A 13,493-nucleotide genomic window follows, 5' to 3' on the forward strand; every position below is an offset into this window, starting at 1 on the left:
TTTTATAACAGCTCATCGGAAGTGAGCAGCCCCGGCGGCAGAGGACTGCTTACCCCTGACACAAGCGGTGCTCCTACTACACCTCCAAACGGGCACGCTACGAGAAACAACCCTTCAAAGGCACGGGGAGGACAAAAGCAAACACCAGTGCTCATTTACAGAACCTGGCTGGATAATGTCATTAAAATAGTTAATGAAGACACAGAAAGTAAGAAAAAAAAACATCTTGAAGTTAGCTGTAAGGTTCCTTCTCCCTAACTGTTTCAGCATTTAAGGAATCCAAATGTTCAGCTCTTTGAGCTGTACGCAGGAAGAAAATCTCAGATTTGAGAAGCAGACTAAATTTCATACCTTAGTACTGTTTGGTGCTCTCCTGGGGGCTCATTCGAATTCCCTCTGGCATTTTCCCCAAGTTCCTGTGAGGATCACTGCTCTTTGAGTTATTTAGGAAGCAGTTTTGACCGTATCCTCCTGAGCTGTTAATGGGCCTGACCTTTTCAGTAACTCTAATGTCCCTTCAGCCAGATGCATTAAATCTCCTCTGCTTGATTAAACTATTAGCAAATCATTATCTCGCTGAAGGATAAAATGTTCTTTCTCAGATGAGCTAGCCATGCATAAATTTCAGTGCAACTACTCTCCTGTAGACTAAACCTTACATTTTGCATAAACATGCTAAATGCCCACCATGATTTATATCCTCATAGGGTGGATGCATGCAGTACTTTTCTGGGTCTCTGCTGAGACATGATGAAAATCAGTCCGCTCTGAAAAAGGTGCGAGGGGAACCAGACTTTTCTAAAGTGACTAAAAAGGAGAGTAGAGGGAGAGGCAGAGTAATGCCACAAACTCTTGCGGTTCAGCACCGCCATGCCAATTAGCGATTATCCAGACGCTGCGCTCCCCTCGTTCCCAATCTGCCCAAGCACATTCTGCACGTACAAGGTTCTTGCAAGACCAGCAGTAAGCAAAATCCCATGGGAAGTCCTGTGTAGTTAGTTATTTCCTTTCCGGTGATTCATCTCGTTTATCCCAAACATTGACATTTGGAAAACACTCTGAATGCCAGGTATTTCCTCACCTTCCAGCCACCTGTGCCAAACACATCCTCAGCACTGATAAATGTGTGTAGGAAGGTGGTGATCCCATATTACCCATATTGGATGAAGGCTGAGTCTCTTTTCCTCACACACCCACACAAAAATGTTCACTTTTCAATGAGTGCTATAAATTAACAGATCCTATGCATCATTCCAAGAGAAACTTCAGAGGTTCATCTGAGGCCTTAATCTTGCTGTGTCTCAATCTGACACTGTTCCTCACTTTGAAAATTGCATTTCATTGTAATACCATATCCTGGTGTGGAGCTAAGCAGAACTCCAGAATGAAAAGCCATCCAGCAGAGCCAGGCCAGAGTCAGCCACAGATGTTTTAACTACCAAGGTGTATTTTCAAATCACACATTTCTGATGAGACATACGTATTTTTTTGTGGTATCTTAGAAATTCAAAATCTGAGCGTCCAGTCCCAAGGCATGATGTATTGAGCACCTTCAACACCTGTTGAATTCAATGGCAATTGAACATGCTCTGCAGCTAGAAAAATCAAGCATAAAAGGAAGAAACATGTTTGTATTTAAAAGTTAAAATGATTAGCTTTAGCCAGGACATGATTTGAAGGGTCGACTGGTTTTTTTACCCTTAAAGAAACTTCACTCTTTTTTTTATTTTTTTGATGCCTTCACTCCCAAAAGCCTGTGACTCTTTTAAGGCTACTATACAGGATTGGATCTGTTGCCCTTTAAAAATGTTAAGCAGAAAGCCTTTCCCTTAAGCTTGGAAGATCTTTTCCTTCATGGAAAACTAGATGTAAAGAAGATAACACATTGTAATTTGTCAGATGTCCCTTTTTTCCCCCGGCATCTAAGTCCTCTCTCATGTTTACTGTAAATGCTCTCTACTAAGGAGACCAATTTTTTCCGCATCTCTTAAAAGACGGTTTACCCTCTTGTACACCTACAATGGAATGCATCCTCACCTCTTTTGTAAATGGTACCTTCCTGTATAAGAAGAAGAGGAATTTGGGGAGGTTCTGGTTTTTCGACATGTTTTTTTATTAAAGTTTATAGTTTAAATATGTCAATATCTGGTAAACAAGAACATGCATGTTTTGGAATACATATTTTAAGAGTCAAAGGCTTTAGCTGATTTGAGCTAGTGTGCTGCTGCAGAGATACTTTTTGGCATCAAATATGCTCTCATTTGAGCCAGAGCAAACCTTCACTGGCCTGCTTTTTTTCCCCTTCATTCTCTGTGTTGCTATTAAGAGTTATTGCAAAGTGAGAAAGATATTTTTTACATTAACTACTCTACGCCAACTAAGAACCAGTGAAAGATTTACAGGTTCCCAGATTCCCGCTTTACTATTGTGTCCTGTAAGCATGGAAACTGATAATACTATAGAAACAATGCCAGCCTTTGCTTTCACCATGATCTGCTTTCCACCAGTGTAAAAGCAGTCAGTGCCATTAGCTTACTTTTATAAGCACACTTGTCTTCAGAATATTGTCAACATATCCAGAATACTTAATTTTTTATTACTTCAAACTCAGTAGACCTCAACACTTGATTTTAGTTTCTGCCTAAAACCTCCCTCTCTGCTACTGCCTTCTAAGCCGTCACAAAAACATAATCTGACTGCGGCTCAGACAATAAAAGAAGGTTCCTCACTCTACTGGGCTTTCCTTTTTATCACCTATTTTCTGGAACAAAATATTTCTATAATGGTGAAACTCTAGCATCATCCCTTGCTCTTCCCTTTTTGCAGAGCAAACTCCAGAGATTTGAAGACAGACACATCCCTTCCACTTAATTTGCAAAGGCAAACGGTACAATCTTTTTTTTCCTCACATAGTTCTAACAGACATCAGTCTTTGCATTTATAAAGGTTGGTATCCTTCCTCTAGGCCAAGACATGTTCCAGCTACAACCTTTCTTCTTTTCTGTTTCAAACAATGTATAATTTAAAAATCACAGGACAAACAATTTCCTATCAGATACTGTCCACATTGTTTTGTTCTTACTTGCACTAGAAAGCACACTGAGACTATTGGTGTTTTCTATTACAACAGAGAGCAGCCAATAATTATGAAAAACCTAATCTGGACCCCAAATTAAAAAAGTAGAGCACTTGAGTCTGTGGAAGGCCCATCTCTCCTAAAGCAAGTTGGCTGTAGAAGTTATCATGAAAGCAACCAAATGAGCCCCGAAGAACTCAAACTGCTTGCACTTTAAAACATGGCTTTTAAATACTTCTGTGGTTGAATCTTTAATTAATCACACTTTATAGAAAGCACAGTGAGAAATCAAACAGATAAAACTTCTCAACATGAATTATAACAGTGAAAATGCTCTAAGAAAAAGCTGTGATCAAACTGAACAATCTGCAACTGAAGACATCCCAATTATATAAAACCATTTAAAAAAAAAATCACCTGTTTTAAAAAAAAAAAAATTGAGCTCCTGCAATTTTGCCCAAAATAAAATGCAGGAACACTAGAATAAACCTCTCAAAAGTTTAGATGCAGCACAATGCTTGTTGTTTTAACCATTTTTATTACTTTCAAAGACTAGAGACTTCTGCTATGTGCCTACCAGTGCTCCTTGCTAATGCTACAGCATCTGCAGGTGCTGGTGAGGCCAGCGATGCAGCATAGCATAGCACAGCCTCCTGCTGAACCATGCCTGGGATCAGCTGCCCGGGCACGGACTCCAGTAGAAATTTCCTAGAAGAAAAAGCTGGGAGCAAAGACAAGAGCACTTCTGACTGCTCCTCTGCCACACCAGTGAAACCTGCTGGCCTGCATGCAAGGGAAAATGAAGCACATGGTTACTGTAGAGCTGCCCTCGCAGCAACCAGACCTATGCTGCACATGGCTCAGTCACACCCGCTCAGCTAAAAAGAGGTTGAGGTGATCCTGAGAAAAGGCAGATGCCTCCAGGGCAGAGATGCAGCCGAAGAAGTTGCCTTAGAGGAAGGAGGGAATGATCGTTGGTGCCAACATCAGCTCCGAGGCCAAACCTTGCTATTCGGAAACTTCTAAAAACAATTTCTTACTTTCCTGATTTATAGATACTGAAAAATCCCTGAAGAGGAGCCTCAAGCACTGCTGCAGATCACTACTTCAGAAGGGCCTGGAAATAAAGATCGAACTCAAACCCAATATTTCTAGAAAGCTGAGGCTTTGTTTGACCTATACTATTAGCATAATAAAAGCTACTGTACAGAAATTGCTCCTCTAAAGCATTTTTTTTACATTAAACTTCTCTTACACATGAGAGAAGGAAATTGTAATTCACCCTCATAAATTATCTTCCATCTTCTCTCACATGAAACAGTGGGAAGTAATCACCCTATTTTACTATCTTGATATATCTTTAAAGGTACTCATTAAGAGGAACGTACTTCCAGCAGGTGAATAAAGATAACTGGTCATAAGTGATGACAGTCAAAAAGATACAAATATCTGATCTGAAAAAAGGCCAGGTTGGAAGCCAGATGCATGCTGAACTATCCACTTTCCTTGCTGTTTATTCAGCTCATGTCAGGATGATTCAACGCATCTTTACACGCAACACCCTATTCATACAGCAGCTTCCAGTCACAAAACCAAGCATTTTCCATTTCTTTTTCTAAACAAAGGGTAGAACAGTGGAATGGGAACTTGCCATTCAACAGCGGAAACTATTTGTAAAGCTGGGAAGCTGGAGACACTAGGAAGAAAAGGCTTTAATGAAACGGGCAACTGTGTGTGCCAACTGTCAAGACTTTTTATATATTCTTCCAAGGAACACTGACTGAGGCTTTTTCTGTATTTACTCTTTACATCCCAGTTATTATAATTCTCTGAATGATGCAAAAGAACAAAACTCATGAGAAATGCGTATTAGAAACAGGCAGGCTTTTTTTTCCCCTGCAACTACTCTGTAGCTGCACTCAATGACCCATTAACTTATTTTTGGTTCTGTACAAAGCCAGCACCAAGACATTTGTGACTCATTATCAACTAGGCACAGGAATTCACCACTAGAGCCTCAGCTGATCCAGATCCAAAGGAAATCCCCATATGCTTGGGATTTCTGAAATACAAGCATTACAGTTGTTGCCTGGTAAGAAGACGATTTCCATACACAACAGAGGGTATGTTTATATTTATGTTTTTAGAGGCTTGTAACTCTGCCAGAGGCAGATAGATTTTCCCAGGGCAGCAAAAGTCGTATCACTGACATCCGGATAAAAACATAGTACCGCTCCAAGTCACTACTCCAAAGTGTGGAGGCAGTAGAGCCTCAACAGTTTTCCAGACCAATTTAAGCCTGCAGTCCTTTTTATTATTGTTTTTTTTCATTATGAGATCCCACATTCTGCAGCAAAAAGATGTGCTACACAAAGCAGCTTTGCTCACTACGCAGCTTTCATTCATTCGTTCCCAGAGCACAGTTTGTCCTGTGCCACAGAGGAGGAAAGCTCTTGTGGGCTTGACTTTGGTGTCTGCTGTGACACAGCTTCCCAGAACGAGCCTGGAGGCTAGCCCAGACACTGTTGCTGCGTATGGCAAGGTCTGACCCCATCCCTTGGACTTGCAGCGCTCACAGCAGTGCCCTCACCAGCCAGAGTTTACTAGTAGGCAGCGCAGCACTTTACAACATACCAGTGTTCAAGTGATAGCTAAATGAACAGAAGTCTTGCCTGGGAGCATATCCAATGACCAGTCAGTTGAGAAGGGCCTTTATCATTGTAGTTCCTCATATCACAGTATTCCTCATATCACAATGTATGTATCACAAATACTCCACAAGTCACCCTCTCTTTTGGGCCAAGAGAAAAGCTTAGCTTATTTCCCTGCCCTTATAAACAGCACAAAGAGAGATGGGGGAGTTGAGGCAAGCACATCACATTTTCCACTCCGCTATGGAAAAAAGTAGAAGGTGATTATGTCATTAAAGATGGTGCGATAAATGTATACATTAGGACTGGCTACAGTAAGATGGAAATTTTAATTCTGGTATTTCATACCTTTTAAGAGCTCAAGTTGGCAACCTTAATAACATTCTTTGAATTTTTGAAGTAATATAATTACTTTCAATTAATCAAAATGAGGAAAGAATGAAATATCCTTTCACAAGACACTGACATGAATAATGTTCAGGGAGCAGAGTGTTAATCGCTAACGTACCAATGCTTATTATACCTGCCAGGCAGCAGCATCTGAGAAAGTTTCTCCTTCTACCCAGGACAGGAAATAATTGTCTGACATCCATTGTCAGAAGCTGACTAACTAATAGCAACAAGCTATAAGTGCTTCTGTGAGATCTTGATTATATGGAATAGGAAAATATCAGCTTCAAAGTGACCAGTGACTCCCTTGCAGTTCCCCTACACTGTCTCATAACTCTGTCTCTCCTCCCTCCATCTGAGGCTCAGTCAGAACACTAAATGCAAAAGACCCCTGGGGACATGCAGAGGCCCAGGTGAAGTGTCTGGGCAGTCTGGGGGCACTTGCTCCCACCTCCTCCTGGCAGCACATCCTTAATGAGGCCACCCGTGATCATACTAAGGCTCACCAGGGAAGAGGCTCTTCCCCTGGCAACAATCCTCTCATGCAGATCTTGAAGGAAGAAAGCCCCAGATCGTATTGTGTTTTCTGAGCAGGAGCACAGAAATCTCTCAAACGTTCCCTTTCATAATTCGCACCACCACTTTGAGAAGACTCAAGGGATGATATCTGGACAATACTTGATTTTAATTTTCAAAACACAATTTTGCACACCGACTCCATGGCCATTACCATTCAGAAAGTTTTACCTCTGCTCCTGAGTATTTCTGTGTGTGCTGAATGAGCTCTGCTAAGCAGACTTCATCACTGACTGGCATGGACTGAAAATGAAGTTTGAAGATCTCCCCGCGAGTGGCTGCATCTGGCAACGGCACATAGATAATTCTGTCTATTCGTCCTGGTCTCAGCAAGGCCTGCAATGAAAGCATCACAGAAAAAGTTATAGCACATGTCACATCACATCAAGAAAGTAAAAACCACAACTCAATTAAAAACAATGCCATCAAATAACCACCAGTTTCAGCAAAAGCTGCACAAGAAAAATCAAGCTATGTGCAAGAGGGGTTGTTCTCCTATGTTAGAACAGATCACTTGCTGAAAAGACAGTAAGGCTACTCAGCCTGAGAAATACCAGTTTATGGAAAAAAGGAATCATAAAGGAACCATAGTCATTTTCCTAAAATAATAATTTTAGGCTTGTTGCAAGGTGTGCTGGAATGTTAGGAGTTGGCAGAAGGACAGGTGGCAACGGAGACAACCCAAGTTCAGATCTTCAGTCAAGACAACAAGTGGAGAAAAGAAGATTTTTGAAGTGAAGCTTACATTCTGGATTCATGTTGCTTTATCCCAAATTATTAGAGCTCCACATGCTTACAGAAGAGCAGATTGCTCTGACAGTGTTTTATGCAAAATAAGGTAACAACAGACAGAGGCCAGTGATGGTTAGCTTCAAAAAGGGAGAGAAAAAAACATAGACTTGCAAAAGCACTATAGTTAATACCTTTCAGCATCAGCTTTAAACTCCTGGAAAAACTGTTTTTTCTTTCTCTTGTGCCACAAGACAATTGAAAAGTCAAAAGATGAATACAGTTACAAGCTAAGGCCCCAACTTTGTAGTTTCATACACATATATAGGGCCTTGAGCTGCAGTTTCCCAGGGTTAGTCATTATATATACACCAGGGAGGTGGAAGGGCAACAGAACAAACTCTGGGCAGCAGTGACAGACAATGTAAGAGGGGACAATGGCCACAAAGGACAGCATGGAGGGTTCAGACTAGATGGGAGGAAAAAATCTCTATAAGAGCAGAGCAGCCTTGGGGCAGGTCATCTGGGAGGCTGTGGAATCTCATCCTTAGCGGTTTTGCGGCTCAGCCAGATGAAGCCAAGCCCTCCCCAGTCTGGTGCTGGTGAGAGTCCTGTGTTGTGTGGGAGGGGGACTGCAGGGCCTCTGGATGCCAAGCTCTCCAACCACCATTTCTGTGACTCTCTGCTTTCTGGACAGGGTCAAAAGGTAAACATTATCTATATATAAAACAATTATATCTGATACATAGCAGAAGCCAAGCTCTTAAATCTATGAGAAGAGAGGAAGCTCATTTCCCTATATTTATAAAAATCTCCAAGATTTTTGAAAATCATCTACAGTAAAAATGAAAACCTCCCAGCCTTTCTTACTTGACATTTGAAAAAAAAAACCAAACCAAAACCTGTACATAGCAAATGCACATAAAGAGTATTTAAATTATTTTTTAAAAGCTGAACAATGTTTATAAGATTCAGCATGTAACCTACATTGTTTTTTATGTTATGGTTCTCCCTTGGGCAGAGTAGTTTGAGTTCCAGATGACTAGAGATATTGCATGGCTGTCCTGGGCTGTCAGCCAATAAGTCTTTTCCCAGCCTGATCATGTCAGTGAAAGTCGTGCTGAAAAAATAGTAGGAAAGAGCTTTCCTTCCTGCACAGCATTGATCAAGTTAACACCCTTCCTAGTGTTTCTTTAAAAAGACTGTTGTGGTGCTTCAGAGTGGAAAAATGTATCCTGAATATTAAGAGATGTCTTGTTATTTTTAAAACAGAACATGAAAAAGCTCAGCAGAAAGTGCATGGTCCTGCAGCGTGTTACATCGAGCTGTGTCAGGATAGAGCAAGGTTGTATTGGGAAGACTAAATCTCTGTATCCAGCACAGTACTCTGTCCCTGGCAGTAGCCAATGCTGGATCCCTACGAAAGAGAGCGAGAAGCAAGCCATCCACCGATATTTCCTCAGCAGACCATGCTACTTTCCACAGCACTCTTGATATATTCATGGAAGAACTCAACTCACTGATGATAACTCAGCCAGTGTGTAATTCAGCGTCGAAATCACGTGTGTATGAGGATATTGCCATTTTTTGCCAACACACTTGAAAGAAAAATTTGCATGCTTCAAGACTAGGCTTGGAGAGAGAGGAATTATACTGCAATTGTATTCTGCATGCTCTTAAGGAAATGCCCATAGCTAATTCTATTATTTAGAAGAAACAAGAAATGTTCACATGAGTACGGTGGTGTGCCTCTTTTAAATCAGGGCAGGTTTAATCAGGACACCTAGATAATTAGAACGTTTTCTAGAGCCAGCTTAGCTTCACACTGATGAATGACCGTGGCTGTTGTGCAAGTGGGACAGGAAAAATGCTCGATGCCAATCAGCTGGGAGCAAGTGCTCCCCTGTGTTGCATCGGCTTTCAGTTCGGAGATACAGTCTTCTAACACAACGGAGCACCCACGCTTGAAGAGCACAACTGCAGATGCAAGAGTGAATATAATTTTTTTTTACTCAGTTACTAAAAATTGTATTTCCTCCAGTCTGTCCCAAATGCTTTGCATTTTATATATAGTCATAGTTGGAGGCCCAAGTTTTAAACACGCTATCATTACTTTTTTGCTACAATCAGGCCTAGGGACCCTATCCAAGACAGCCAGATGTGCTGGGAACTGTACAAAAAAAGCACAAGTCAGTCTCTGCAGCGCTTGCTGCTTAAATAGACATAGACAAAAAGGAGAGAAGAGAAAATATTCCGTAACTTCACTTGAGAAAAGAGTCAAATTCCCTCCAGTCCCTGGAGAGAAAAGCAGACTGAACTGAGAGCTGGTCTCCACCAGTCCATCCAGATGGAAAATGTAGTGACCCTGGGAGACCCTGGGTACAGTCCATCTGCTCCTCGCTCTGCCATCACCACCCTTGTCCCTTTGGCAAGCCACAGGGCCCCCTCCCCTCTACTCTCCTGAGGAACTAAAAGAAGAGGGAGAGAGTGAGGAAGGGGCCTGCCTTGACCCATCCTGCATTACTGTAGGGTGAATCCCCAGTGAGAGGCTGTAGGTGCGCTGCAGAGCTGCTCTACTGCCCACTGGTCTGGAATTAATCGGAGAGCAATGGCATGTCGAGGCCATTCTCATTTGCAGGACACACACTGCCCTCTCAGGCTTTTGTTGTCTGCATACTTCTCATGGAGATACTTTTCCTTTCTGGCCAAAATAACTCAGGACTCAGAACTGAGCTGCACGTAGAGGTCGGCACTAAGGGAACAAGATATTCCTCTTGACATTTTTGCACACTGAAGTTCCCTCTGGAGAAAAATGAGTTCTTTCTGGGTTGCTTAGAGAAGCCTGCTGTGGCATTTGGTGTGGACACCTGCAGCAGCAGTGTCAGCTTTACACTAAAGCTCAGGTCATGCTTACTTATGCTGCTAGCACCAGAGCTGAGTTTGAGGTGTTTTGCTGGCACTACATTTCTCCTCAGCATCACTTTTTTTGCAGAACCAGAAGCTATTTCTCTTCTCAGTGGGGTGTTGCATGATGCAGGCATCCCCACCGGAAGGGTTTTGGAGGTGGTTGCTCCAAGTGCGCCATGACTTTCACAGGCTGTTCCAGAAGATGGAGCTTCAGTCTTGCAATCTGCACTTTTGAAATAGCAAGGAGAGCGATAAGGACATCCAGGTCACCTCCGGACCCAGCCCCACTGCCCATGGGACACGTTGGGATCTGGCGCTGACCCACTGGCCAGGGAGGAGGTAAAGCCACCTGGGACTGATCCTTGCTGCTAAGCTGGAGAAAAAGGAATTTGGCAGAAGGCGGTAGTGGCTTGGCTGTGCAGGAGGAGAGGCAGGTGGGGGAGGGTGAAGAGTTGAAGCTGGGCTGCAGGTTCAGGCAGATATGAGCTGCCGGGAGTACAAAATTAACTGCTCGCGGCTGGGAGATGCAAAACTGATTTGAGGCTAGGAGCACACAGAAGGTGGGAAGTTGATGGGGCCAAAATTAATTGATGTGTGTGCAGAGCTACATAATTCACAGATGTTGAGATGTGAGGGTTGCATAATTTATGTAGGCCAGGAAGGGCACAAAATTAAGTAATTGGGTTTTGGTAGAAACCAGAATACTTCATACCATTAAGCAATTCTTTTGCAAGTTTATGTAATTTTTTTGTTGTTACCACAACAGTTACAAAAGGGGTCTAAGTGCACAGTCACTGAAAGGTTACTAGTGGTACACAGATACAATGTTCTTCAGGGCAGCACTAGGAAAGTAGGATAATTGTCATGTAATACATAATATCACCAATAGCAAAACCACATTTTAATTAAGAAGAAACTGTTTCCATTTCAACAAGAAATGCTTAAATTCTTTGGCAATCAAAATAGAGTATTACTTCAAAATATATCATTGGAAAAGATAGCTAGTTCAAAAATGTGTATTTTGTGTGCAGTTATGAAGATAATTATTTCAGGAAAGAAAACTTAAATAAGTAAAGCCAGGAAAATATTTGTGGTTCCTGTTAAGAATGGACTATAATTAACCTTAGGGCTTTTCTAATTTTCCTCCTCCTCCTTTTTTTTTTAAAGCATTCATCTTTAGTTAGTCCTTTTAGTTTTTCCTTTTTCAAAGGAAACTTGGTGATTTCAAGAACTACTTTGTCAATCAATGCAGAATTATAACACTGACAGAAGCACACCCAGCTGATGAGTTTTCTGTGGGACAGAAAAAACAGCTTTCCTGCTGACATAGTTCTACAGCCATGCCTAACTCATCAAAATCATTCTTAATCAGATCTTATAACAAAACATCATACATAAAAGGTGCAAGAGGGTAGTCTGACATCAGAAAAAGTAAATATAATGTGAAAAAGAAGTGGTAAACTGACAGCATTTTCATTAGCAAAATATAACTTGCAAAGCAAAACATAAACTGCACAGTAAACGGCATACTGAGGTGTGTGAGAGAAAGCAAGCAGGTTCAGCAGGTAACGAAGTTCATCTGGAGAATCAATGTTACTGCATGTTCTCTGCTGCAATCAATCTCCACAAGTAGGAACAGATTTTTATACTAAATTTAAGGCATTTCCTTTCAAGTAAATACATTTATTTTAATGCAGAACCTAAAAAATACAACTAAAAGTTTAATCCTGCCTTTGGAGTCCACTGGGATTAGACCACAGATGAAAATGAGAAGACTGGAAATAACAGAACAATCTGTTTCCTTTGTAACTACTAAATCCTTCCAACTTAAATGAACAATCGCTATTTATGAACCTTGGTTGTGGTCCCTACTTACACAGACTCCCAAATATGAGAGGTACTTTATATCTTATAATCTAATATGGTAATGCAAATTTTTTTACTTTCATCATTACGGTATTCAAACATATCTAAAGCATTTTAGTCAGTCATATTCTTCCTGTAGCCTGTGCAAGCAGTAACTGTGAGGTCCTTTCAGAGTTTTTGCCCACATGCCAGGACAGATGTGTTGCAAGTGTGGAAAGTATTCAGGTAAAAAACAGGCTGAGGAATTGAATTTGTTAACAGCGATGAAAGGGCCTTCTTGTGCCATCACATTTAGCTCTTGCAGGAGGGAAGTCAGCTCCCATAACGGTGCTTCTTCTAACGCTTTTGAGGCTCACCTCGGTGCCTGTGATTTTCATTCCTACTCTGTGCCAGAGCAGGTCATGCTCCCGGTGCAACGGACCAGAAGCGCTTGGTGTTTTAGGATCTCTGAAAGTTTCAAGTACTGGAAGCTCATCCATCCCGTTTGCTAGACAGACTACTGGAGGCTTTTTGCAACCATGGGATTAATTACCAAAATTAGAAGGTGCTGAGGGGCAAAGACATATCAGAATGTCACTATTAAGGACCTAAAAACCATAGTCAAGTAGAGAGCTAAATTTTATTGTTCCCCCTCCATCTGGCATGAGCTGCTTCAGGAGGCAACCTCAAATTCCTGTTTCAAGTGACACACTTATTTGCTGTGTCACAAGGCTGGAGTCTTGTAATTACAGGCTCCTGAGTTAAGCGATACTGCTTTTTTCTTGCCAAGAGCCCCCTTTCCCCACACTCTTCCTCCTCCCCACCTTCTTCCTTCTGTGCCAACATCTGTCACCACTGTCAGCACATGCCAACATCTCTAACAAGTTCCCCTCTTTGATGACTTGTTTGCTGGTCACCACCCTTGTACTTCACCCAAGATTTGTGCAGATTACTCTCTGTTGTTACACAACATCTACAATTCCTCCAAGGGTGGAGCAGTTTGCTTCTTTAACCTACAGTATATCCACTACTTCAAAAACTGCATTCAGAAACAGAATTTTATTAGATATTATTGGAAACCAGCTCCTATAAAATGTTGCAGTCGACTATCTCCTATTATCAGTCCCTATGCAAAGACTTCACCTTCAACAAAGATTTCTAAAAATCAGGCCATACAAACCTTCCATCATGTCAGTCTTGCTCAAGACCTGGAGCATTGTGCAAGTTGACAAGAAAAGACATGATAGGTTTGACAGCAGGTGTTCAGGAAGAATGCACACCATCAAGTGGCAGTGAGCACAGCGGGAACATTTTACTCA

At 41.7% G+C, this 13,493-nt stretch overlaps 1 protein-coding gene across 2 annotated transcripts in view; it reads right to left on the bottom strand.

Moving 5' to 3' along the window:
• Positions 1-13,493, bottom strand: part of AFG2A (AFG2 AAA ATPase homolog A) — a 207,055-nt gene that overhangs the window by 37,538 nt on the left and 156,024 nt on the right. For both annotated transcript variants that reach the window (XR_012633565.1, XM_074905127.1), the window contains one exon: positions 6,865-7,029. Coding sequence is in view for 1 of the 2 variants with exons in the window: in XM_074905127.1 (XP_074761228.1) it covers positions 6,865-7,029 (165 nt within the window). In the remaining variant the exon portion in view is untranslated. The remainder of the gene's footprint in view (positions 1-6,864; positions 7,030-13,493) is intronic.

Source organism: Athene noctua, chromosome 4, assembly GCF_965140245.1.
Source record: "Athene noctua chromosome 4, bAthNoc1.hap1.1, whole genome shotgun sequence".
Lineage (NCBI taxonomy): Eukaryota > Metazoa > Chordata > Aves > Strigiformes > Strigidae > Athene > Athene noctua.